At 33.3% G+C, this 27,883-nt stretch overlaps 1 protein-coding gene and 1 non-coding gene across 3 annotated transcripts in view; one reads left to right on the top strand and one right to left on the bottom strand.

The window, feature by feature from the left end:
- Positions 1-27,883, bottom strand: part of NCAM2 (neural cell adhesion molecule 2) — a 496,037-nt gene that overhangs the window by 148,608 nt on the left and 319,546 nt on the right. For both annotated transcript variants that reach the window (XM_044379816.3, XM_057306777.1), the window contains exons 6-8: positions 22,503-22,620; positions 11,749-11,909; positions 9,433-9,578 (exon numbers count right to left, since the gene is read on the bottom strand). In XM_044379816.3, coding sequence (XP_044235751.2) covers positions 9,433-9,578; positions 11,749-11,909; positions 22,503-22,620 — 425 coding nt within the window. The remainder of the gene's footprint in view (positions 1-9,432; positions 9,579-11,748; positions 11,910-22,502; positions 22,621-27,883) is intronic.
- Positions 7,565-7,667, top strand: LOC113257247 (U6 spliceosomal RNA). Its single transcript, XR_003316893.1, has one exon. It is a non-coding gene; the product is annotated as a U6 spliceosomal RNA (small nuclear RNA).

Here is a 27,883-nt window from a genome sequence, read left to right as displayed (position 1 = left end):
CCTCTTCTGTCATCTGATTACCCACACTAAGCGCATGGCTAGCTCACCTATGTGTATGGAAGTCTTCAAAATATTTGAACAAATATATCATCACTGCTCTTTCAATTATTTACTAAAACATTTTATTAATTTTATTTGCTTATTTTTTTTTTACATTATACTCCTCACCTTGACCTCTGTTCCTGTTTTCATTTTGTTTTATTGGTCTTAGAATCAGGCACTCAGAATTGTCCATAATTTCATACCAAAATGCATTTTCTAGGCTTGGTAAAAAGGTCTAAATAAAATTCATCATAAAAGTGATAAAAATACAGCTGTAAAAAATTTGCCCAGAAGTACAGCTACTTAAAAGATGTATAAAAGATACTTATATACTTAGGTCCTTCATACCTAAAGATGATGCTATAAATATGCCATCATATTTTAGTTTTTCATTTCACCAGAGCATTTACAATAAAGTGCAGATATTTGAAGCTCTACAGTCTCTCCTTTTTAAATCAAAAATTGTGGATTTGTTGATCTCATTTTGTTAATTTCTATTTAAAGAGGAAAAAGAAGTTGAAAATCTTATATTTTTCATTATCATAAAAGGTGCTGCCAATTTTACCACTACTTTTGTTTTTGTTTTTAAATCAGAGTCTAAGCAATTTTTATCAGCCTGGAGCAAACTAAGTGGAGATATTCTGATAAAAGCAGACCTACTTTCCAACCTGCATGAATACACAGACCCGTCAGAAGGACAAGCTGAAGCGGGTCTGTGATAGCACAGAAAAATATGCCAAAGCTATATCTGTAGTCTTGTAAAAGTTCACTTACATACTCAAAATTGGTATTTTGGATGTGAAAGTTGCATAATTCAAAATTGCATATTCATAAGGAAAAGACTACTGATTTTAAGTATTCTTTGATTCCATCTCCCCTCCTAAGTTGTATGCACCAGAAAGCAGGAAACTTTTTTCACTGCAGCATTCTTTGTGCCTCGCAAAGTTCATGCACACATAACAGCTCTCAGTAGTATTTGTTGATAGTTGTTAAATGAATTTGGGTAAGTGATAAAGAAAACATTAGTCATATAAAATCCTATCACTTTAAAGATTATTTTACTGCTTCCATTTTATGAAATTTATCTTTTCAAGAAGTCATATTTGCTTTGGAGTTAAAAAAAAGAGAAACACAAGAAAAGGTTAATGTAATCTTCACATTCTAAATATAAAAGATCTAAGAATTTTCAGTGTAGCTTTTCATGTGATGTGAAACATTCACTCCATTGCCTTCTGCCTTTTATTAAAAGGGATTTAAATAAATCATTTTTTAAAATAGGAAGTTACCTGAGGTCCAAAGCTGTACATGGACAATAAGGACTAATATCCTAAAACATAAAACAATAATATAATAATGAATGCAGTCATGTAATAATAAATATATGCTGAGATATTTAAATTGTTATAAAATTTGGAACATCATATTTTGTTCCAGTAGTTGTATGAAAGAACTGCTTATCTATATTATTGCCAGAAACCCCTTTGACTTGGTATTTTAGTCTGCAAGAGCATTGTAAGTATCGTCCAGATCACGGTGCCTAAACACATGCAGGAAAATTGTTCACCATTTCTACACTATTAAAATAGAAAGGAACATTTCATTACAACTATGACTTGTACGTAAGTGTAAAACTAAATGTTAAACTATTCATGCTTAGTAATTCGTTTTAATCTCAAATTTCAGTTTAAATACATCTATGTGAAGTAACAAAAAGCAATATGGACTTAAAATATGAAAGTTAATGTAGAATCAGGTTGCTCTCTTGGACACGGACATGTTTTTCAAAATGAATGTAAAAGGACAGAAAATCCTATTATTTTAATCACAAAGTTTTGAATTGATCTAAACTTAGGCCACTACTAGAATTTGATGTTTCACTTCAGCAAAAATAGGAAGAAATTGTTTTTGAGGTTAACCGCTCCGCTTTATGTATTGAGTTTATTGGCATCATTTTGAAAGGACCACTTGTTATTAAGGACTAAAACTAAATGAGTTTCTGTTACTATGATTTGTAATCTCTTTAGCCTTTAATTAATAATGAAGCATATTTATTTACTGGAGTGAAGTGCTTGGTCCCATCAATAGGAGGACAGAGAATGGATTTCTGTCCTAATCAGAATATGTTTGAATGTGCTCCACTCCCCAAAATTTCATAACTAAACTTTATATCATGATAATTCAAACTATGTTTGACACAAAAGCAGTTATCTTAAAAGTATGGTCTGTGTACCAGTGAAGGTACACATGTTAGGTTTAGTATGAATTTGAAAAGCAATTTTTATTTTATAGTTTTATATTTATTTAATGATATTTAAAAGTATAACTAGTGTATATTCATACTTTTAAAAAAATATTTTACTTATTTATTTGACAGAGAGAGACAGCCAGTCAGAGAGGGAACACAAGCAGGGGCAGTGGGAGAGGAAGAAGCAGGCTCCTAGCAGAGGAGCCTGATGTGGGGCTCGATCCCAGAACGCCGGGATCACGCCCTGAGCCGAAGGCAGACGCTTAACGACTGCGCCATCCAGGCGCCCCCCATAATTTTGATTCCACTGATACTTTTGGGTAGGATTAGAATAAATGAAAAACTAATTCAATTTAAAGAAAAAAAAATTAAGTGTGTAACAGTCAGGCAGCACCTGAATACAAAAGAGATGAAGTCAATCAGAGAAAGACAATTATTAAATGGTTTCACTATTTATGTGGAATATAAGAAACAGCACAGAGGATTATAGGGGAAAGGAGAAAAACTGAATGGGAAGAAATCGGAGAGGGAGACAAACCATGACAGACTCTTGACTCGGGGAAACTGAGGGTTGTTGGAGGGGAGATGGGAAAGGGGATGGGGTAACTGGGTGATAGGCATTAAGGAGAGCATGTGATGTGATGAGCACTGGGTGTTATATGCAACTGATGAATCATTTGAACACTACAGCAAAAACTAATGATGTCCTATATGTTGGCTAATTGAATTTAAATAAGAAAAAGAAAAAGAGAGATGAAGCTGTCAAATGACTGAAGTTTGAGAAATTCTGCTTTAAGACAGTTATAACTTACTGCTATACATTTCAAATACATCTTATTCAATGTAGGGTGGGATTAATTTCTAGTAGAGGAAGGCCTATAATTTACTATGCAGGACAAGTATACCAGAAATAAAATAATTATAGATTCTGTATCTTAAGAGTAGATAAGTGGCACATGTGAGATGTCATCTCCTAGACAATATTATAAACACTTTATAATTATTATATAAAACATTCTATTCACATAGGCGGGTTTGCATGCTGTTATGTTTACCATTTTGTAAGAATTCTAGAAGTAAAATTGCTCCATGGAGATCTTTTTACTTCCATTTACTCTCAAAATAACAAGTAATAATATTTCTTTAAATATGTTTAAAAGACACCAGATTTATCAGATGACTATAAAATCCTATTTTGAAAATTTATGGACAAGGCACTATTGAGTAATCTTCCTTTGTGGAGTGCACCATTTTTTTTTCCTTCCCATTTTAATGATCTGTTTAGTCTTTCTTACAATGTGAAAGAGTCTATTTAGAATCAATATTTATCATTATGTAATGTGGGAGGTCTACATGGGCCCAAAAGAAGGCAAATCATGAATCACTTCCTAGAGAGGAAAATTTGGGGTTGGGGAAGAAGAGAGACCCGAGACAGCAGAAAGAAATCTGTGGTATTTTGTGTCTCATGAGAAGAAGGACCAGCCTTTCTGTAGCATGAGAATCTATCCTCACCCAACATAGGAAGTTTGAGCCCTCATCTATGCTTCCCTGTAAGGATGGAGATTGACATCAAACATACTGTGAGTGAGATGAATATTCAAATGCAGATTCTGGACATTGTCAATTTCCATGAGGGTTGTGATATATAGTTACAAGATTTGGAATTGATACTGCTAGAGATGATTTTATAGTAAATTTCTACAGATAGCTATGTCACAGAAGCACAATCTATAACAGCTATAACACCATTCTACTGTTCTTGTGATTTTCATAGGACATATAACCATGCTCACACAATTTTTTTTAATCTGGTTCCCTTTGTGACAGCAGTCATTAACAGGGAATTAATATGATCATTTCCCCATGCATAAAATATCTGAAGACTGGATACCTCCAAGGACAAGAGAAACTAACACTTTTAAGATGTTTGATTTGTGTCTGGGATGTTGTTATGTGGACTTTCATTTCACCTTCAGAAACTTTTACAGGGATATCTTATTATCTTGATTTAGACATGCAAAGACTGAGGTCGGCTATAAGAAGTAATATAGTGAATGACTCACCAAAGTGACAAAATTAAGATTAACTTTGATTTGTGCGACATTTTGCATGACTTCCCTACTATTCATCAATACCTATAATCTTATTTATACTAACATTTATTGGTTAATAAGAATGATAAGAAGGAATGATGTAAAGAAATTGGTTCAAAATAGATGACAGGTATTAATGCCAGGGTCTCTGTCAAACACTGTAAAAACATAATCTTACATAATCCATAGATTAACTGTATGAAAGAAGCATGGTTTTATTTTAAAAATAAAGATTTTAATATAAAAAAATTAAATTGCTTAGTTTATAAATTACAAAACAATTTATAAGTTTTAATTCATGGCTGTTTTATATTCTACAACAATAGCTTTGGTTTTGTCCTAAACTTTGTTATATACATTTAAATATTATTAAGATTATGTGTATAGTATCTATTAAATGAAAAGGCTAGGGATTTCTGATTTTTATAAACAAATGTACCTCAAATGACTCCAAAATAATGTGCTAATATTAAGCTGTCAGTGTAATGAATTTCTGCGTAACCCTGGTAAATCAATATTTTTATAGAAAATCATAAATAATACTTAAGTTGCACTAAAGTAAAGTATCTAGAAATTTTCAATAAATGGGTAACTAAAAGTTAGTGAAAACTGTGAAATTTCTTTAACAATAAAAATGATGAAAAAAACGTTATTCTGAAATAACGAATATTAAGAAAAGATTTTTAAAGCAAGTGAATACTCTTTTTCTTACATTCTACACATATTTTTGAAATTATCTGAAGTTGTAAAAATCACATATACTATTTTAAATGTAGATAAGATGCATTAAAGTGGATTAGATGAAATAGTTGTGAGTTTAAAAGAACTCTGTATTTAAGCACCATATTTTTTGTTGTCATTTCTGAAGGATGCTGTATTATGCAAGGATATTTTATGGTATACTAATATATGTAGTTCAATTCTTCTACAAACTATAGATACAGAAAACATATACATGTGACCACATTTGAGGTGCCTCGTGATGTCCACTTCGCTGAGCTTCTCTCAAATTCGTGATCCACAAAATCATGAGCAAAAGAAAATGGTTGTTCTGTTCCACTATGTTTTGGGGTCATTTACCATACAGTAAGAATACCAGAAGTTAAATTGCAACAACGTATATACAGTGCTTATTAAGATGTTAATAACATAAAATTTGTCAGGCAGTGAACACTTCTCATGGACTCCTAACATTTATTCCATGGGAAGGGAGCTCTGTGAACGTACCAGTTCTGGACTTTCCAACTCCTTAATTACTCTTCCCCATGAGAACCAGGCAGATGTTTGATTGGTAACTGTGTGGGCATCATACTGAATATACTTTTCCTAGCTACTCTCTTTTTTTTTTTTTTTATTTTCAAAAAGAAGCATCCTGTAGAGACCACAGGTTCTCCCTTGCCCTCGGCCATGATGGTAACCTTGGCAGTGATATCTAGTCTCCCACAGTGGGGGGGCTACAAGGTCTAATGCTACTCAGGACTGTGCTGGGTAAGTCTGTCTAGTTCTCTAGCATGGTTTAAGAACATTCACCTACCTGCAGATTTAAGCCACCTAATTCCCTTTTATTTCTTTTGTCTTCTCTGGTGATTGAGTATTTAGGGAAGGAAAGGAGATACTATTAATTGAGACCCCATCCTTTGAAAATCTACACTGTTGAACATATTTGCTAAGTGCACTGTCATATTTTTGGATGAAGTCATTAGTATGAGCCACATTGCGTTGATGCTGTTTCACTGTCTATGACTTACACAATGAGCAGTTTCATCAAACTTTTTGATAGTGTATGCATGATGGGAAGTTTTGATTTGTTTTGTTCTGTATTTCCCAAGTCCCTATCAGGTGCCAAGTAATGCGTTAAGAGCATTTTTCTGTTGACAGGATTAGCTGTTAAATTTCATGTGACTTAGACAATTGTCTTCCAGATTATGGCCTGAAGTCACTCCATATGATACCAACCTTATGAGTTTATTAAATATGTACTTCTAGGTCCTGTGTTAAACATACTAAATCAACCTTGAGGAGTGGGGTTCTAGAAAGTGCACTTTAACAAGCTTTCCAAGTGATTCTTGTGGAAAGTACAATCTCATGCTTTCCATGACAAGAGAAAATGATCTGAATATACTCTGTGATAGCGTTTAATCAAATCTTAGGTACCAGATTTTATGGAGCCAGTAACAACTAGAATTTATTCAGAATAACAGAAATAAGATAAACTATGCCTTGAAAATTGTGTAAAATGAGCAAGTAATACAAAAAGAAAAAATAAACATACTGAATATTTACAAAATGTAAAGAGTTTGGTATACTCAGATTTCTTATACCTTTAAGGGAACTAAATATTATTATCCACATTTTATTTTTTTATTTTTATTTTTTTTAAAGATTTTATTTATTTATGTGACAGAGAGACAGCCAGCGAGAGAGGGAACACACCAGGGGAGAGGGAGAGGAAGAAGCAGGCTCCCAGCCAAGGAGCCCCATGTGGGACTCGTTCCCGCAACGCCAGGATCACGCCCTGAGTCGAAGGCAGACACCTAACGACTGCGCTACCCAGGCGTCCCTATTATCCACATTTTAAAGATGAAGAAACTCCTATTAATAAGAGTTCAGATAATATTGCCAAATGGCAGAGTTGAGATTCAAACTAGATATGTCTTGTTTCAAAGCTCAGGTCAACCATTCCGTTTTTGAATTTTGGCTGTTGAAGAAACTAGTCATGTTAGGAGAAATGAGGCTTACTATGCAAAAAATAAGATATGATATCTTAAAATAATTTTGGAGAAATGTCATGATAGAAAGTGAATAACTTTAATTTCTTTATCCACTGGATAAAAGTTACATTTGAAAAAACAAAAGCATATATGGGTTTCTATAATTGTTTTCTAGCAAATAAACCAAAAAAAAAAAAAAGATAAGTATTTTAATAGAGAAAGTTCTATTCAAGCAAAGCTAGTTATTATTCTTCATAACTACTAGAGAAGAAATTGCTATAATATAGTTTTGGGTGATCTGGGGTTTACAGTGTAGAAAAAAATATCCCAGCCTTTTGGTTATTTGACAACTTTTCATGATAAAATAACCAAATATAATCTGTCTCTCATATTTGGTATACACATAAGGAAACATCTATTAAATGAAGAGCAAACACTATCTTTAAGATGAGAAGGTTTAGGTGCTGGCTTGCTTGCTTCAGCAGCACATAGACTAAAATTGGAATGATACAGAGAAGATTATTATGGCCCTTGAGTAAGGACGACAGGCAAATTTGTGAAGCATTCCATATTTTTAAATAACTTTATATCAAATCATTAATCAATTAACAGCTACTAATGAAAAAAAAAGATGAGAACTTTTAGGAATTTTACAGTGGACAAGAATATAATGAAAGCATGAGTTAGGAATATGAAGGTATAATTAATAAGGGTTTACAGACATGAAAATTATTATTTTTGAGTGATCTTGTCTAAAGAAATTACCTACAGTTTTTAATATCTAATTGTTTTTTATTTGTTTTGTTTTGTTTAAAGATTTTATTTATTTATTTGACAGAGAGAGAGAGAGAAAGAGCACAAGCAGGGGGAGCAGGAGAGGCAGAAGCAGACTCCCTGCTGAACGGGGAGCTTGACATGGGGCTACATCCTGGGACTCCAGGATCATGACCTGAGCCAAAGGCAGACGCTTAACCAAATGAACCACCCATGCACCCCTCTAATTGTTTTTTTTCTATAATTTAAAATAATTTTATGGAAATATAACTCCTTTCAGATTTGACAACTGTGTCTAAATAATATCTGTGATTTTCTGTTAAGAAAATGTTAAAGCAAAGTCTGTATGGTTTCTCTGGGTTGCCAGAAGATATTTTATAAATCTGATTTTCAATTTGTATATAAAAATAAGCATATCAAAATAGTATAACTATTACCAAAAAAGATAAACTCTTAAAAATGCCATCATATGGAGGAAATGAGGCAAAGAAGTGTGATATATATATATATATATATATAAATGAATACATATCATGTATATCTTATATATATATGTATGATACCTACGTATATACATATATATATGTGAATACAATTCTTGCAAAGAATAAATAGTTAATAGGCAGGGAGATGGCTGTTTTGTCAATTTATGGAGTTAGCATTTTCAAAACTACATGATGAGTTGGAGTGATAGAAAATGTCTTCCAGATAAATTGGTTTCAAATTTTTCTGCTATCAATGTTGATAAGTCAAAGGTACTTACATTGTAGAAATCACTGTCTTTTGCAGAACTCGATTTAAGTTAATGAAAGGTTTAAAGGGGTTTGTCTTTAATATTAAGGGTTCTGTAAGAGAGACCTCTTAGCTTAATCTTCCCTCTTTTACACGTGTGAAATGTCAATTCATCATATCACTAATTCACTATCTTTTCCTTTCTGTTTCACTTTTGTCCATACTTTGGAGTTTTATATGAACTATGAAAAATAACAATAATGAACATCTATTAATTAATTTCTTAGTAATTTGAATGCATTATGGTGACAGGTCACCAATTTACATGGGAATGACAACTGCCAAAATGCTGCATTTTGTTGTATTTGTGCTTATTTCTCTTTATTAGATTCTAAATTACATGAAAGCAAAAACCTAACTGGACTTCCACTGCACAAAGACAATTCTAAAGAGTGAAGAGTTAATGGTGACAGCAGAATCTGGTGAATTGGAATGACTTTCATTTTCACAGCATGAGGTGGAGGAGGGCTAAAATTGCAATAACAAAATTTATAGATTCAATGTATGCCAAAAGTCCATGCAAGCAAATAAAAGAATATCAACAAACTAAGATTTGTGGCTTAATGAAAAACATATTTAAATATCACACTTTCGTTTTTATCTCCTCCACTTTTTTTAGGCTGACTGTGGTAGAGTTACCTTTTTAAAATTTAAACCATTTCTTGCATTTCTACAAATTACTTGGTAAACTGGAATCCAATGAGAGATTTCATAACATGCAAAACTCTGAAAATACAATGGTATTGAAAATCACTATATATTGAGTTCCTATTACCTTATCGCCTTCAGAAAATGTGATGCCATCTACTGCTCTTTTCCAAGTGATTTCTGGAATAGGCTCGCCTTCTGCTTCACATATAAGTGTGACTTCACCATTCTCATACGTAGTCTCATTTTTAAGCTGTATTATGTGAGGCTGTACTGTAAAGAATATATACATTACTCAATCTGTATGGGAGGAAAATATTACCATTCAGACTTAAAAGCCACAGTGGGCATTTAAGTCCACATTAGTACAGGATAGAGTTATTTGTGGCAGTTTACAGCAGCATGCTTTGCTTAAAAGGAATGCCAAGAGACTCACAAAGTACAGGAAAAAAGCTTTAGAAAACAATTCTCATCGATTATCATTAAAATAATTTAAAGTGGCTTAGAAGGCAACATAGAAATTATAATTCCTTTTGAAATTTTGTAATTTAAAAGACCTTTATTTTTTACTCTCTTAAACCTACAAAATTAAAATTTCCTCTTTTAAAGCCACATGGTGCTTAAGTTTATGAGTGTGCGTGTGTTTGTGCGTGACATCTGCTTGTTTAGTGGTTATCTCTTAAGCTGTAAAAATAATTTCACCCAAGAAGGAAAACGATGATTATATCTTGAATATGTAGCAAGTATAATTATGCACAATATTTAAAATATTTATGAAGTAAATATATATATGTTAGTTTCTTATATAATTCCAATTGACTTATTTTTACTTCAGTTTATTTTAACAATATTTTAGGCATTGTAACTAATCATTTCTTTATAATTATGACTTCAGTAATGAGAAAAAACATTATGTCTACTAATTTAAATTATCTTTATATTAAAAATTATGTTCATCCGCAAATTTACATGATACCACAGAGCTTTATGATTGTAAAGTCTGTATTATCTGCATTTCTTAAATTTTTGCATGGTAGAACTTAAAAAGGATGAAAGCCAGCACTTGGTATTTCAAAAAAGTAACAGTTTATTTAATCTTTAAATGTAATTAAACATCGGATATAAATAATTTGTTTTTAATCCTAGTAAACTGGGTTCCTAATATTGGAAATAATGGCATGTATAATTTTTAACAACTCAGTGTTTACTCCATTGACTTTAATGGATTTAGTTGGATTTCTACTATATATATTTGATTTTGTTTCAAGCACAATGCAAATTTGTTTAGTGTTATTATAAAAAAGTGATTACAACGTGACGTAGCATATCATGAAGTATTTTCCATTTGAAAAGATGAAAATATTAGAATCTTTCTTTTGTTTATCTCTTTGATCTCACTCACTGCCACCCTAGTAAAAAAAACAAATGACTATATAGTATTTCATATTAGCTCTTTGATGTAAATTGAGAATATCTACCCTTTGGGATTATCTCAGAAACTATTGTTTGTAATTAATTAATTTATTTTTATACTGAGTCATATTTATTTAGTGCAGGTTCTAAAGAGAACTATCTTGTTAAGTGGGGAATACTGCTAAAATGAGTTAAGTGGCTTTCCATAATTTCAAACAGTTTTAAATTTATTTACTCTTTCCTCTACGTAACTGTGGTCCTTCTTACTTCACAGAATTTTCCTTCCTTTCTTCCCACCTCCCCTCTTTGTTGTGAAAGGATTTTGATAACAGTGTTTTGAAAAATGGAGAGAACACATTAAATGTTATTAGTGCATATAATTTTGTGTTATGCTTTTTAAAGACAATGATATATTCCAAATACACCACTAAATTGCTTTTCTTCTTACAAACATAATGGAAGCTAAATCAATTAAAAACAAAAAACACAAAAACACACACACCTTACCAGTTCTCTGCTTTCTGTAAGCTCCCCAAAGAAGGCAATATGGCTCTTGGTAAATATGGAAGATATTTATATTATATTTCCTTTTAATAGAATGAAAGGGGAGTATTTTCTTATAGTTACAGGTCAATATTTCCTAATTATAGCTTTATAGATGTGTTGTTTTGAAGTATATTAAAAGTAAAACAAATCTCAATATGTGTCACTTAAAGATTTATGAAGACCAACCCATATATATGTAAATATAAATTATCTATAAGTTATAACAGATCCCAGTATGTATAATTTAAAGTAATTTTCTTCCATCTTCTGTTATCAGTCAGCCAATATTTTATAAGAATATACATGTATCATTTCATGTAATTCTTAAAATAATTCTATCTGGTAGCTGCAATGCTAAAATATATTTCAGATGAGAAAACAGATTTAATTTTAGAAAGTTAGTGACATATAAGTGACAGAGTAGAATTTGACTCAGACCTCCCTGTAGACACCATAATTTTAACCACTATGCTATAATACTTACCAAAGACCTGGAGAAATGCCTGCTTTTCATCTTCTCCTGCTTTATTTGTGGCCCTGCAGATATAAGGACCCCCATCACTATTAATTATGTTCCTGACAGTGAGTTCTGTATTGCTTCCTTTCAATATGTACTTCTCATTTTCTTCAATGAACTTGCCATTCCTAAAGAAGAAAACAGAGGTTGATCTTCATAAATCTGACTTCATAACTCAGAGGATATTGTACTCAATTTTTTGATCAGTAGTTGTTAATCATTACGTGGTTTGGATAGACAAACCTATATTCTAATCACAAGTATACTTTTAGTAGCCCAGTAAAACCCAATTACTAGATAGTAAAATTATACTTGAAAATTGCTTTGAATTTAGAGACAAGAATAACATTTGAGCTATGTCGAAATCTTAACATTGATCTTAGGCAAAGAAAAAGCATATTGGTTCAATTTTTACTTTATTAGCAAAAAAATTTTGTTTTGCTGATTTTAATTCCATATACACTTTTTAAGTTGGTGAGGTCAACACGTATTTATTTACTAGGTCCCTAGGACACTTTTAAGAGAATTTCTATGGGAACATTCTTTAAAGAAGTTTCAAAGTAAATGCAATTAAATTATGTTACCAATTTATATTGTAAATAAGTACTACCAATAAGAGGGTAAGATGAAACACTCATGTGCAAATGCAGTTAGAGAAATTATGCTGAACAGGATGATTTAATTTATGAATGAGAAGAAACTACTTTTCTTAGTTATGTTCCCTCTTAGACATAAATAATTTGCAATATTTTCCAAGTTCTTTCTGAGTCTTCACTCTCCTCCACTTCTAGTTTTTGTTATCTATAAAAATGTCTTTCAAACTTTTTCTATAACTTACTGTAAGAAATACCTTAAATATACTTAAATCTTAAATAATTTCTACAATTCCCCTTAATACGTGTGAAACCTTCTTTTACTGTATATTCCCTTCCATTCTAGTTTATTCTCCTCATTTCCTCTTCTTCCTTCTCTTTTTCTTTCTCCTTTAGTTTTCCTTCTATCTTTTTCTTAAAATGGTATTTTGAAGGATTGAATTGATTGTAAGGCCCGCTAATGTAAAATGTTTAAGATCTGTCCTTAAGGGATGGGATATCTATTTGCCCATACAAGCTTAAATTAAAAAAAAAAAATCTGAAAGGATTATAATAAATATTTCCTAGAATGAAAGAGAACATTTCTTCAATACACTAAATGATCTTTCCAGTGAATTCTGGTTTCACTTTCCAGAAAGCATTGGCACGTATCTTAATATAATACTTATCCCTCTATGACTCATTAACATCTGTTTTTCCAGTTTCTATTGACATCGCTAAAGATATCACGAAATGTGCAAAAATTGCATAAGAGTGGGGTGCAAAAGTAGCTTTTGTAAAATACTAATATATATATGATACATATATTGCTCTATTTCATAATTTTTTAATATTTTTATTAATCTAAAACATAACTAAAAATGATGTTTTAGCAATTTTGTCTAGAATATAACATATAGCTAGAACTTTCACAGCAATTAGTGATACAATATATTTTTTACTCTAGTCAGTAGAAAGTATTAATTTGTAGAATAACAATAATAATAATAATAACACACTAGGAGATTAAGCAATTTATGGCTTATAAGACAATTTCCTTATTTATTCTACTTGGTTCAAAACTCACAATTAGCTCATATGTCCATTTTCCCTCCTACCCTCATTCACAGAATGGAGAACTAAAATTTTAAGTATGATTTTCCCACCCTTAAACTCACAGATGAAGAAATCTAGATTTACACAGTAATATAAGCAGCAGATTAACTACATTCTAGTGTTCTTTCTGATAAAGAGAATTATTTCCCTATCTCATTTGGAATATTGTGCTAAATGTTTGAAGTATAGCAAATGAGTGAGACGTGGTTACCTATCATGAAGAATTCATAATACGATCGGCAGTAAGAGCAGTAACAGAAGGTAAGGTAGATCCCATTAATGAATTTATTCATAACTTTTTGTGTGCTGGGTAGAGGCAAGAAGGGATATACTATAGTAGGAGAGAAGGAAAAAGAAGATGGGTGAAATACTCTGGAAATTTTCATGGGAAAAAAAAAGACATTTGTGATTTGGGCTCTGAAGTGGATGGGCAGATCTTGAAGAGATTTAGAGGAAATCAGTATGTAAAGACTATGGTCCCTTCAAGAGCTCAATTTAAAAATATCAGCAAGAGATGTAACCAAAGTAATAACTCTTTAATACTACTCTCCTAATAAACTTGCGATATAGAATGTACTTGTTATTATTCATAGTCCACTTCTGAGGAATGCTGTGTCTGAAAAAGACTCCCAAGGAATTCTGATGGAATTCTGTAAGCCTATACTTTAAAATGCAAACCACTTCTCTAAGTACCCCTTTTCTAGGCATGAGAAAATAGGGATTAGAATCAGGGATTAGCGGAAGAGATAAAGAAGAGAGCACAATTCCACTTTTAAACATAATGGAGTAACAGGGACCATATCTACCCTCCCACTGTAAACAGCACACAATAGACACTTATTAAATAACAGTTTTCAAACACTAATGAACAAGTAGCTCATGACAGTGACCTCTAAAGACCACCACAACCTACTACTTGAAGAGAGTTTCCAAGATATAGCTCATAGAGGCAGAACCCAAACACAGCCAGGCAGAGTTCTCAGTTGGAGGAAGTTAAGGTACCGGAATTTGTGGATCAGAGAATATAAGAAAAGACAGCTGCACAAGAAAGAGGGTAGAGAGATCTGCAGTGCATCCCCAACCAATCTTTGACTAACTACTGATTAGTGACTGCTTGCCAGTAAGGATTTCCCAGCATAGGAAAAAGTAAAGAACAACAATCCCAGAACCAGGAATAATTTGCATCTCAACCATACAGGGTATAAAGACCTAAAATGCAGAACATTGTCACCTCCTTAGAAGAATATTACTTCAGTAATGGAATCAAGTTAACCCTAAAATGAAGATTGCTCTGGATCCACTAGAAGAGCCTAAAAGCAATCCTCAGATGATCAAACTTTTCCCAAGTTACTTCTTATATCTAAAACTAGAGTAAGAGTATACAAGAATATCCAGTACTCCAAAACATAAAATCATTAATACCTGGCACTCAATCAAAAATCACCAGTATAGCATATAAGCAGGAAAATATGACACACAACAAAGAGAAAATTTAATCAATTAAAAGATCCAGAAATGACACAGATGATAGAATTAGGAGAAAAGATTGTTAAAATAACTATTGGAATATATTCTATATGTTCAAAGGAAGTAAAATACGAGCATTGTAAGAGGAATGGAAGAAAAGATAAAGCCCTCTATCGTAGAATGTATAATAAATATTGAGTACATGGAGGGGAAGTTCAAGATGGTGGCGTAGGAAGGCTCTGAACTCAACTCCTCCCATGGACACACCAAATCTTCAGCTACACAAGGATCAATTCCCCTTGAAAAATACTGGAAAACTAGCTTAAGAGCTTCTCCACAACAAAAGTTAAAAGGGCTACATTGAGACAGGTAAGAGAGGCAGAGACATAATCTCACCAAAATCCCTACCCTCAACATAGCAAATCACAATTTGGAGGGACCACACAAATTTGGCATTTTTCCCTGAGAAGTGAGGGGTTTGTGCCCTATATCAGGCACTCCAACCCGTGGAATTTACACCAGCGAGATGAACATCCAAAATATCTGACTCTGCAAAGCAAAAAGGCTTATACCCCAGACATCCATAAGGCTGTGAGAAATGGAAAGGCTGCTTTTAAAGGTCTTACAGACTTACCCCAGGAATCTGCAAAAAAAATGTAGTTTGGAAAACAACTTTCTATATGCAATGGACATCCATTAGCATGTGCTGGAGACCCAGGAGTCTGGTAGGACCTTCTCAAGCAGAGAAGATGCTGGTGGGCACCATTTTTGCATTCTCATTCAATCTTGCTAGTATTGTAGGGCTTGCCCCACATAGTCCTGCTGCAGCTGCTCTCCTATAGCCCTGCTGCAGCTGCCTGGCTTGCCCTGCCCACATGCTCCAGTGGCCGTACTATTGCCAGTGAGCTCACTCCTGTCCTGGGCCCCCTCTGGACTCCCCCAGAGCCTCTCTGAAGCCAGTGGGCTCACCCTGCCCACATGCTGCATCTCCCTAGACCCTACTGCAGCAAGCTGTTCATTCCACCCTTGTGCTCTCCCCTATTAAGAATAAGTCAGACTACATAGGTAAGCTTAAAGTTCAAGAGACAACCTAGAACTAGGGTCATGTTGAACAAAAAGTTTCATCACCTACACAAGGTCACTCCTTTTAGAATGGGAGAGATAGCTGTTTCATGTAATACACAGAAACAAAAATATACAGAAAAACAGGGGCGCCTGGGTGGTGCAATCGTTAAGCGTCTGCCTTCGGCTCAGGGCGTGGTCCCAGCATTCTGGGATCAAGCCCCACATCAGGCTCCAATGCTAGGAGCCTGCTTCTTCCTCTCCCACTCCCCCTGCTTGTGTTCCCTCTCTCGCTGGCTGTCTCTGTCAAATAAATAAATAAAATCTTAAAAAAAAATACAGAAAAACAAAATGAGAAAACAAGAATACACTAAAAAAAAAAAAAAGCACACACAATATAAAACCTTAGAAAAGAAAAAATCCTTATTGAAATAGAGATAAGTAATATACCTGACAAAGAGTTCAAAGTAATGGTTATAAAGATGCTCACTGAATTGGGAGAAGAATGGACAAACACAGTGAGAACATCAAACAGACAGAAAATGTAAGAAAGTATCAAACAGAAGTCATGGAACTGAAGAATACAATAACTAACCCGAAAAAAATACAGTAAAGAATTTCAACCACAGTTCTGATGAAGCAGAACAGATCAGCAACCTGGAAGACAGGGCAGTGGAGCTCACCCAAAAGGAATAACAACAACAATAACAACAACAACAACAAAAAGAATTTTAAAAAGTGAAGACAGCTTATGGGACCTATGGGACATCAAGTGGAGTAATATTCACATTATGGGGTCCCAGAAGGAGAACAGAAAGAGAAAGGAACAGAAAACTTATTGAAAAAATAATGGCTGATGACTTAACCAACCTAGGAAAGGAAACAATAATTATTTTAAATGCAAATGGACTAAGTTCTCCAATCAAAAGACATATAATGGCTGAATGGATAAAACAAGACCTATTGATAAGTTGCCTATAAGAGACCCGCTTCAGATCTATGGGCACACCGAGATTTAAAGTGAAGGGACAGAAAAAGAAATTCCATGCAAATAAAAATGAAAACAAAGCTAGCACAGCTGTACTTCTTTCAGACAAAATGATGACTTTAAAACAAAACTACTATACAAAACATAAGGAAGGACATTATGTAATGATAAAAGGGTCATTCGAAAAAGAGGATATAACATTTGTATATAATTATGCACCCAAAATAGGAGCACCTAAATATATATAGCAAGTATTAACAGACCTGAAGTTAGAAATTGACAGCAATACAATAGTAGTAGAGGACTTTAATACCTCATTTACACCAATAGATCTATCATCCAGACAGAAAATCAATAAGGGAACATTGGCCTTACACAACACATTAGACCAGATGGACGTAATAGATACATATACAGTACAGTCTATCGAAAAGAAGCAGAATACACATTCTTCTCAAGTATACACAGAATATTCTCCAGGATAAATGGCATTAGGCTACAAACAAGTCTCAGTACAACTAAAAAGACTGAAATCATACCAAGCATCTTTTCTGACCACAATGATATGAAACTAGAAATCAATTACAAGAAGAAAACTAGAAAAATCCCATAGAAAAAGAAGGAAATCTTGTCATTTTTGACAACACAAATGGACCCTAAAAGTATTTTTTTTTATTAAGATTTTATTTACTTACTTAACAGACTCAGCAAGAGAGGAAACACAAGCAAGTGGAGTGTGAGAGGGAGAAGCAGGCTTCCTGCTGAGCAGGGAGGCTGATGCGGGGCTCGATCCCAGGACCCTGGGATCATGACCTGAGCCAAAGGCAGACGCTTAATGGCTGAGCCACCCAGGCAACCCAATCATCAGTGGACCCTAAAAGTATTATGCTAAGTGATATAAGTCAGTCAGAGAAAGATAGATACCATATGATTTTGCTTACATGTAGAACCTAAAAAACAAAAGGAATGAACACAATCTCATTGATACTAAGAATGGGCTGGTGGATGTCAAAGGGGAAGGCTGTTAGGGGGTGGGTGAAATCGGTGAAGGGAAACCATTGTATGGTGACAGATGGTAACTAGACTTATTGTGCTGATCACATTGTAATGTACATGAAAATCAAATTATTACGATATGCGCCTGAAGCTATTAATGATTTATACCAATTTTGCCTCAAAAATAAAGTCCTCCATCAAACTTATAGGGATAAAAAACAGGATGATGAAAAATTACCCTGGTAGATTTGACAGCAGATTAAACATTGCAAAAGGAAAAATATCAATGAACTTGAAAATATATCAATATAATTTAGTGGACTTAAAAACATAAAATTTGAAAATAGAAAAAAGGACTCAAAGTTCTATCTGGTATCATTTTAATCCTAAACAAAGTTCTTTAATAATTTTTATAATACTGATCTTATGTTGATAAATGTTTAACATATAACAGAGCTTCAAAAGACATGGAATAAAATAGAACAGAGCACAGAAATAGACATTATTTGTGAAATCAGTAAGTATATAGAAGATGTGAACAATATTAATCAACTAGCTGACTTATTTGATATTTAGAGACTCCTCCATAGAATAGTGGAATATCTATCTATCTATCTATCATCTATCTATCTATCTATCTATCTATCTATCTATCTATCCCTATATATAGACATATAGATACACACACACACATATATTGTCAAGTGCAAACAGAACATTTAAAAATACAGATCATAAAGTTAGACCTAGTAAATTTAAATAAATTGATATCATACAAAGTATGTTTTCTGACAGTTAAGGAATTTAGAAACTAGTAGCAGAAATAAATGTGAAATATACTGAAATATTTGGAAACAAATCAGCAACATTTTAAATAACCGATGTTAAAAATAACATTACAAGAACTGATTCAAAGGGACACAGGCATCCTGATGTTTATAGCAGCAAAATCAACAATAGCCGAATTATGGAAAGAGCCCAAATATCCATCAACTGATGAATGGATAAAGAAATTGGATAAAGAAATACCACAATGGAATACACACACACACACACACACACACACACACACACACACACACACTGGAATATTACTCAGCCATCAAAAACAATCAAATCTTGCCTTTTGCAACGATGTGGATGGAATTAGATTATATTATGCTAAGCAAAATAAGTCAGTCAGAGAAAGACAAATACCATATGATTTCACTCCTGTGTAGAATTTAAGACACAAAACACATTAACATAGGGGGGAAAAGAGAGAAAGAGGCAAACCATAAAACAGACTCTTAACTACAGGGAACAAACTGAGGGTTGCTGGAGGGGCGGGGAGGGGGAAGGGTTAAATGGGTGATGGAGATTACGGAGGGCTCTTTTTATCATAAGCACCGGGTATTATATGTGAGTGATGAATCTCTAAAATTCTACACCTGAAACTAATATTATACCATATGTTAACTAACTAGAATTTAAATAAAATGAAACAAGATAATATTACAAGAAAAAAATTAAAAATATTTGAAGAAGGGGTGCCTGGGTGACTCATGCAGTTAAGCATCTGCCTTCAGCTCAGCTCATGATTTCTGAGTCCTGGGATCAAGCCCTACATCAGGCTCTGCACTCAACAGGGAGCCTGCTTCTCCCTCTCCCTCTGCCCCTCCCCCAACTCATGCTCATGCAGGAGCGTTCTCTGTCTCTCTTTCTCTCTAATAAGTAAATAAATAAATAAATAAATAAATAAAATCTTTAAAAAATATATTTGAACTGGACAAAAAATGGAACTGTGGCATAGTAAAATTAGTAAGGTGCAAAGTATTATTTAAAGGGAAAAATGTATGCTTATATTAGAAAAGTATAAATGATTGAAATCAATGACATAAGTATCCATTTAAGCCACTAAAAAAGAAGAGAATATTAAACACAAAGTAAATAAAAGGAAGACAATAATAAAAATAAAAGCAAAAAATCAATGAACTAGAATTTAGAAAAACAAAATAGAAAATAGTTGAAAAAAAAGCTGATCATTGAAAAGATCACTCTTTCCAAAAACTTATATCTAGACTGATCAGGATGGACAAGAGAGCAGAACAAATAACCAGTTACCAGGTTATCAGGATGAGAAAGGGAAGATCAATATAGATAATGCACAAATTATAATAAGAGAATACTGTAAATGACTTTATGCTAGTAAGAACAACTGAAATGAAATGGACAAATTGCTGGAAATATATTTATATGTATATCACCAGAGACCACTAGAGACAAAGGCATTACTGGTCTAGATCTATGAAAGAACTTGAAATTGTAATTAAACCTTTACACAAGAGAAGTCCTAGCACAAGCTGTTTCACTGGAAAATTTTCCAAATAATTAAGTAAAAAATAATAAGCATTATATATACACTCTTCTGGAAAACAAAAGAGGAAACCCTTCCCGAACTCATTCTATGAGGTCAGTATTGCTCTGATCCCAAACAAGTCAAGAATAAGAACACAAAAATAAGACAATCTCTCTCATAATGGTGTAGGAAAAATTTCCACAAATTATAAGCATAATGACTGCAGCAATACTTAAAAAGGGCAATACAGCATAATCAAGTGGCTTCAGTTCAAGGAATGCGAAACTGCTTGAACATTTGAAAATCAACGGGATTCACTGATTAGTGGGCCATTGATAAAAATCCGTAGAGTATTCTCAACAGATGTAGAAGAAGCATTTGAATGGGACCAAAGCAGAGATATGTTAGAGCAGCTGCTTTTATTTCCACTTTGGCTTCCATGTCACCAAGTGCTCCTGATTCTCTTTGTGAAAACTTATTTTTCCCACTGTTTGGTCCTCAACTATTTTCTTTATTGGCTTCATTCATATCCCTTGGCTATATTATCTCTGTGCAACAGGTAGTCTGGGTCTTTCTCGTTGGACTGCTGCCCTATATTACCTAATGATTATGGGATTTTTTTTTTCTTTTAGCAAGGATAACATGCTTATATCTACATATGTCAAAAGAAAAACTTCCCTCTAATACTAATTTTAACTTTGTCAATGTCACTATCATATACTCCCGTTCTCCCATATATATTAAATATTCACAGAATAGAACAATTATTATTTACACTATTAAAGGATGAACCCAAACATATGCCACATGAAGATATAAAGATTTAAATGACTTAACTATATTAGCCTCTGAATTTGATTTATTCTAGCCTGTATGATAATTATGTTTCCACTTAAATATGAGAATTTTGAACAAATGTTGAACTTTAAGACAGAAATCTAAACAGAAGGAAGTCTCTCTGGAAAGATAAAATGATGAGAATGAGATTCCAGAACAATATTTGTTCATTGTAATGAATGATCCAAGAGCTTTTCTGGGCCGCAATTAGATGTAACATTGACTCTTAAGGATACAAACCAGAAACCAGAAGTCTCTGAGATACATGATCATTATCTGGGGTGAATATGTTAATGTTTGATGTGTAATCCTTCAGAAAATACCAACAGTATGTCACAAAGTAATTAATGTTTGCAAAGAACATCTATTTACCTTATTTGAAGAAATATCTTGTTTATTGCTACCTGCTGTATTAAACAGATAAAGGTTTGAAAGGAACAGAATATCAGTCAGTGCTTGGGAAGTAAAAGAAAAAAGGGAATTGGATTGCAATTATTCTTCTTAAAATAGTTAAAAAAAAAAAAAAACAAACCTAATCCTTACTATGGCTACTTTTGGCCAATTTGGATATATTTCTAATTGTTTTCTTGTGATTATTATTGGCCTATGAAGTGTAGAAGAGATTCTATAAATATCTGTAGCTATGCTTGAATGGTAACCTGAATTAATAACTAACATGTATTTATAAGATGGTCCATTTGTAAAGTTACATTGTCTCCCTTTTAACAGAGCCACAACCTAAAAGAATGAAATGTGTTGATATCTGTTTGATGTTAATAGAAGTCAAGTGACATTTAAAAATTCTATAGAAATATATAAAAGTAAACTGTCAACGAACAGATTTAGAATAGAGTTTATTCACTTAGTGAAGTAAGCTTTTTAAAATTGACATTATATTTATAGAAATTAGACTGTACATAATTAGCTTTTTTTCCTGGATAATATGGTACATAAATAAAATATACAATTACATTCTAATAAAATACGATTTTTATACACATACAATGGTGATGCCATTAGTACTAGCATTCCTATTTCTAGGTACTCTCTAGCAGCAACATAAATGTGGTTGAATCAGTCATTGGGCTTCTGGGCCCATTTTGGCCAGAAACATGCCTTGTACAAGAATAACCAGTGCGATGGGTGTAGCCTTTGACTTGGGTTAAATCACTCTGTTAATCTCTTTAACAATTTAATCTAACCAATTTAAATGAAAACAAAACCACCATAACTTTTTAATAAAATTCAAAAGAATGTTTTTATTCTTGATAAAATAAGATCAGAAATCTTTTTCCAGGAGATTGATTCTGGACACAAGCCAGAAGGATGTGTATGCGTAACCTACCTGTACCAGGAGATGGAGGGCTCAGGAGAGCCAGAGGCCCTGCACGATAAGGTCATCTCTTCTCCTCTCTCCGCTGTGGCATTAAAAGATCTCTGAGGCATTGTGATTGCTGGCGGCACTAAAAAAAGAGATGAACATAGATTAAATAGAGATGAAAAACATTTCATCAACACCATGTGACTTTCTTACAACTACTTTTTTGTTGTTGTTGTTGTTGCTAAAATGCTAAGCTTTAGAACTTGATTGCTTACTTCTGTCCTTACATCAATAGGATGGACTTGGTTTAACAGTAAAATTACTTTAAGACCACTGATCTGCCTTCCAATGTACAATAATTAGATAATTCACTCTAATGTTATTTTACTATTCTAATCTATCAAACTAGACTCAATGAGAAACTAGACATTTTAACAAATTTATATATATATATATATATACTTTTATGAAATATTTCTCACAAAAACAGACAATATCGCCCTGACTGACATCAACACTGAGATCTACTTGGAGCATAAATGGATTTCCTATTTGGGTTCTCATTGGTATATGTAATTCTATAAGCAATCATTCACTGCTTCAAGACAGGGCTTTCAAATTAGGTGTCAGACTATAATGTTCCTTCTGATTAACTGCACTTAATTTCTTCACACAACTATAGAACATTTTATGAAGAGAAACTGCTCAAGCCATAGAGGGCATGAAATAGATTTTCATGAACAATTCAATTTTAAAATTAAGCTTCCCCAATTTCTAACTAATTACATTGCAAAAACTGTATATGCTGCACATTTTGGACATGTTGAAACTGTTACTAAAATGTACTGTTTGCAATAAACAAATCAATAGCATCCATAATAGATGCTAAATTTCAAACTAAAGCATAAATTTTTATTTAATGCACATTTTTATGATTTTCAATTGACTACAACAAAATGATATTCCTAAAATTAATTATATTAATAGAATTGTTTTTTATATATCCTAAACAACATGACCAGACAGGCATTTATAAGTGTGATAATAATTAAATATCTCTACAATAGCATTCAGGTCAGCATTGATGCTGTATTATTGCCATTGATGGTGGGGGTAGGAACTGATATGTATCTTAGCAATTAAGCACAAGAAATCAAGTTTCTGCCTTTATGAATTTAGATACAAGGGACATGATCTGACATGCTGTCTCTAAAGTAACATAATAATTACAAGTATTACAATAAGATAGACTGTTTTTCAGACATTAACTCTGCATTTTAAGTACACTGAAATTTGACTTTCTGTACCTTGTTTTACTTCTTTTGTAATTATAGAAAAGAGTATTTTAATCAAAATGTAATGCCTTTCATTTTGTTATAATAAATGTCATTGTAATAGCACAATGACTATTTTTATTACAACAATAAATATATTTAACCCATTAGATAATTATAATGAAAATGAACTCTTCAATAGAAATGATCTCTGTAGTATTTGTGTAAATAGAAACACTTCAAAATGGAGAATCACATGCTCCACTTCTTGTCCTATTATTTTTAGTAACTGAAACAAATTACTTATTCTTTATAATAATTTTCTTTTTTATAGAGTAAACTGCATATGCTGGATGATCGGTAAGAACTGACAAATCTTAACGCTTACATTTTATGATACAGTGACTCTGCTCATGAAATGTGCACTCTTACTTACAGTGTGGATTTGTCGAACAATATTACTATTGCATATTTATATGGTACTTTGAAGAGTAATTCCAGAACTATTCTGAAGAATAATTGTGTTCAAAACCTGCAGAGGTGTTCACTAGTTCTGATGCCAAGATATTCAGGGAATTTGTTAGCCACTGTTTAGACTATAGAGCATTTTTATGTGTATTACCTTGTTGGTTCTAAATTTGCTATTGAGTTAGATTAAATAATTCTAAAAAGGATTACAATTATATTTCATCCAAATTTCTTGCTACCTCATAAGACCCACATCTAGTATATTTTTCTACTCTAATTTTTAAAAATACTTTTCTTTTGTTTGACTATATCTGAAATATCTAGTTTTAATAACTTCACAAAAACATATTCTATATATGTGAAGTAGTCAATGTTTTCTGGTAAGTTTCAGTTTTCATTCTTTAGCTTTAAGAAACATGAGAATGTGGAGGGAGGTAACTCCAGAACTCTGACTTAAACGGAGGTTTTGATCCAACTTCATGTTATAATTACCCTCGCTGGCTGCTCAGGCACCAAAGATCTCACTTATTTGACAGCTTAATTCCTTTAATCAACAATGGCATCCAGCAGTCCCACATGCCTTTTGTGTCTTGCAGTTTTCCTCCACATATTATCCCTTAAACATTTCTCAGAAGATGAAGAACATAGTATTAACTATGCAATACTCATGTGGTTCAAATTGACCACCACCAATAAGCCCTCCAAATTTACTCCGGATAAGGGTAACAACCTCCCCACCCCCAAATCACCACCACTGTCGGGAGAGCTACTCTTTCATAACTCAATGATTAATCAGATCTGGCCAAAATATATATCATCAAATAAATTTACATGTATATCCTCTATCTGCCAGAAGACTACTAAAATTAAGACTCATGGTCCTTTCTTATTTACTTTTCCTTGTGACACTTAGAAATTAGCATAAGTGAGGATTCGAGAAAGATGGTAGAATAGTAAGCACCAGGCATCTGTCTTCCCATCTGGGCAGCAATTACAGAATCTGTCTAATGTGACTGTCTTGGATCTCTGGAGTCTACTGAAAGTTTGCCGCTTCCAGGGGAAGACATGGAAGGTGAATTGCAAGCAAGGTCTCAAAAAGGTATTCGTACAACCATGTTCATAGCAGCATTACTCGCAATATTTTATGATTGAAAGCAACCCATATGTGCATCAATGCATAAAGGAATATTATTCAGCTTTAAAAAGAAAGTTAATTCTGACATATACTACATACAGAGGAACCTTGAGGATGCTATACTAAGCAAAATGAACCAGTCAAGAAAGACAAACACTCTTATGATTCCGCTTACTATGCACTTAGAGTAGTCAAAATTATAGAGACAGAAAGTAGAATACATTTTGATTAAAATTCTTGACCTCCCCCTCCCAACAGTACCTTATCCCTTTTCTCCTTAACCACTTAATTAATTGCTTGCAATTTTATGCAAATAATAACACACAGTTTTTTATGTTTCCTTTTTCTTTTACAAAATATACCCTTTTCTGTACCGTGCTTCTTTTCTCAAACTAATAATACATGTAAGAGATACATTTATGTTATTACATAGAGAACTTCTTCACTCCTGTTCAAATTACACAGTTTTCTACCCTGTGGATAAACAATTGGACATGTGTTATGTCACCTGAGAATATCCAAATATTCATCTATTATGATCTTTATCTACTGCAATCAATGCTCCAGTTAATTATCTAGAAGTAAAATTGATATGTCAAGGAGTAAATGCATATATAATTTTGACTGAAGAGGACTAAATCAAATTGCCCTCAGTGGTCATTACACAATTTTCAACTCCAACTATGGATTATTTTTATAACCAGAAAAAAATATTTAATGAACAAATAAGAAAATAAAACAATAAAAGTTGAAATTAATAATTTTCAGATAATTTCCTAAAGTTAATTCATAGCTGACTGTCTATAAGCATTTGAACCCTTACTAAAGAACATCCAAGTGAAAAATTGCTGTTGGAAGCATGAAAAGCACTATTTTGATTTTCTTCTTGTTTCCTCAGTTAAGAGGTGATAACTAAATAAAAGACTAAAGTTAATATAGAAGATACTTCGGGACAAAATTTAAAAAAAAATTCTGAAAGTCTTGGACATGTTGAGGGATACTTTCACGATTAAGCATGGCCATTTTCATGCTTTTTTGAGTACATTCTATGATTAACAATATTCTATAGTACTCCAAGTATGTTTCAAAAACCTCAGAAGTCCTCAACACCCCTTCAGGTGGTCTTATGATGCCTTCCCTTTACCAACCACATATCTGTGTGAATATGGATTTCTCCCACAAAATGAATGTTTTTAAAACTTCTCATTTCAATGCCTAATATGATATACATATGATATATATAAATAGGCATAACCCACATCAACAAAACCTTGAGGAGTCCCCAATAATTTTACTAATATGAAGAGTTCTAAGGCAAAATCTTTTGACGTCACCTTCAGTACAAAATGAGATAGAACACAATTTGGTAATTCAAATGAGCCTTTAAAAAGAAGTCTTATAAAACTGCCAAGAAAAGTAATTTAAAATCAAAGCCATAGTGTATGTTTATAATTAACCTTAATGTGTAAGGTTTCAGAACACATTCCTAGAGAGTTACTAATGATCACTTTTTTTCTTTAAGATTATTTATTTGAGAGAGAGAGAATGAGCAGAGGGGAGGGACAGAGAGAGAGAGAGAGAAGGAGACCTCCCTGCTGAACAAGGGGCCCAAGGGCAGCTGCGTGGGGCTCAATTCCAGGACCCTGAGATCATGATCTAAGCTGAAGGTGGACGCTTAACTGACTGAGCCTCCCAGGAGCCCCAGTAATGATCACTTTTGAAAAATTCTGGAGAAGTGAATCTGTTGGGAAGTTTGATCAGTTGGAGGATTTCAGGACTGATCTTGGTGGCATACAGTAGACAATAGGCTTTATTTGGGTGGTCCTTGGACAGGTTGCGTAAGAGGGTGAATTCTTCCTAGCAGGAGACCTTCCAGAGACCGTATGTGTGGGAAGGGGCACCACGTAAAGGGGAGGAGGGCAAGAAAACTCCTAGGAGAGGCAGATTGGAGAAGGAGACTTGTGTGTCCAAGTGACAGCACTCCGCAGCACAGCAGGAGAACTCCAGAGGGCAGCAGTGGCTTGGGCTGGCCCAGAGTTTGTCTGTGTACAGCTAGCGGAAGGTGGGTGCACTTCGGCAAGGTGTGCAAAACACGTGGATTCTAGGTGGTTAAAATATGCATATTTTGGCTACATTTAAAACAATAGATGTGTAAAAATTTGACTTGGGCGCTAATGAAGTTTTGAGCTAATGGCTCCAGCATGCTAGGAAGACGAAAACAGCATGAGGACTAAAATAGGAGGAGAGGGTTCTTCTTTGGCTCATTTATATAACAAGACTGAAGGTAATGCTCACAAAAATGTTGGGAGGAAAGGGTTATCCTCGTATTAAAAACTGTTCAGTTTACTATAATCTTAATAGACACCAGAACAAATCATCAAATGGTCATATAGCTCACAATTTGGGGAAGTTACTGTTACATGTTTTTTTTAAAAGAACAAATTTTATAAGACCAATATCATTTCCATCTGCGATAGACTGCCAGAAAGAAAGAGTTGCAGCCTCTTCTTTTTTCCCCTATTAAGTCC

The sequence above is a fragment of the Ursus arctos genome, unplaced genomic scaffold, assembly GCF_023065955.2.
Source record: "Ursus arctos isolate Adak ecotype North America unplaced genomic scaffold, UrsArc2.0 scaffold_4, whole genome shotgun sequence".
In the NCBI taxonomy this organism is placed as follows: domain Eukaryota; kingdom Metazoa; phylum Chordata; class Mammalia; order Carnivora; family Ursidae; genus Ursus; species Ursus arctos.
Note: the sequence above shows the minus strand (reverse complement) of the source record. Positions and strands in the feature narration are given on the sequence as shown.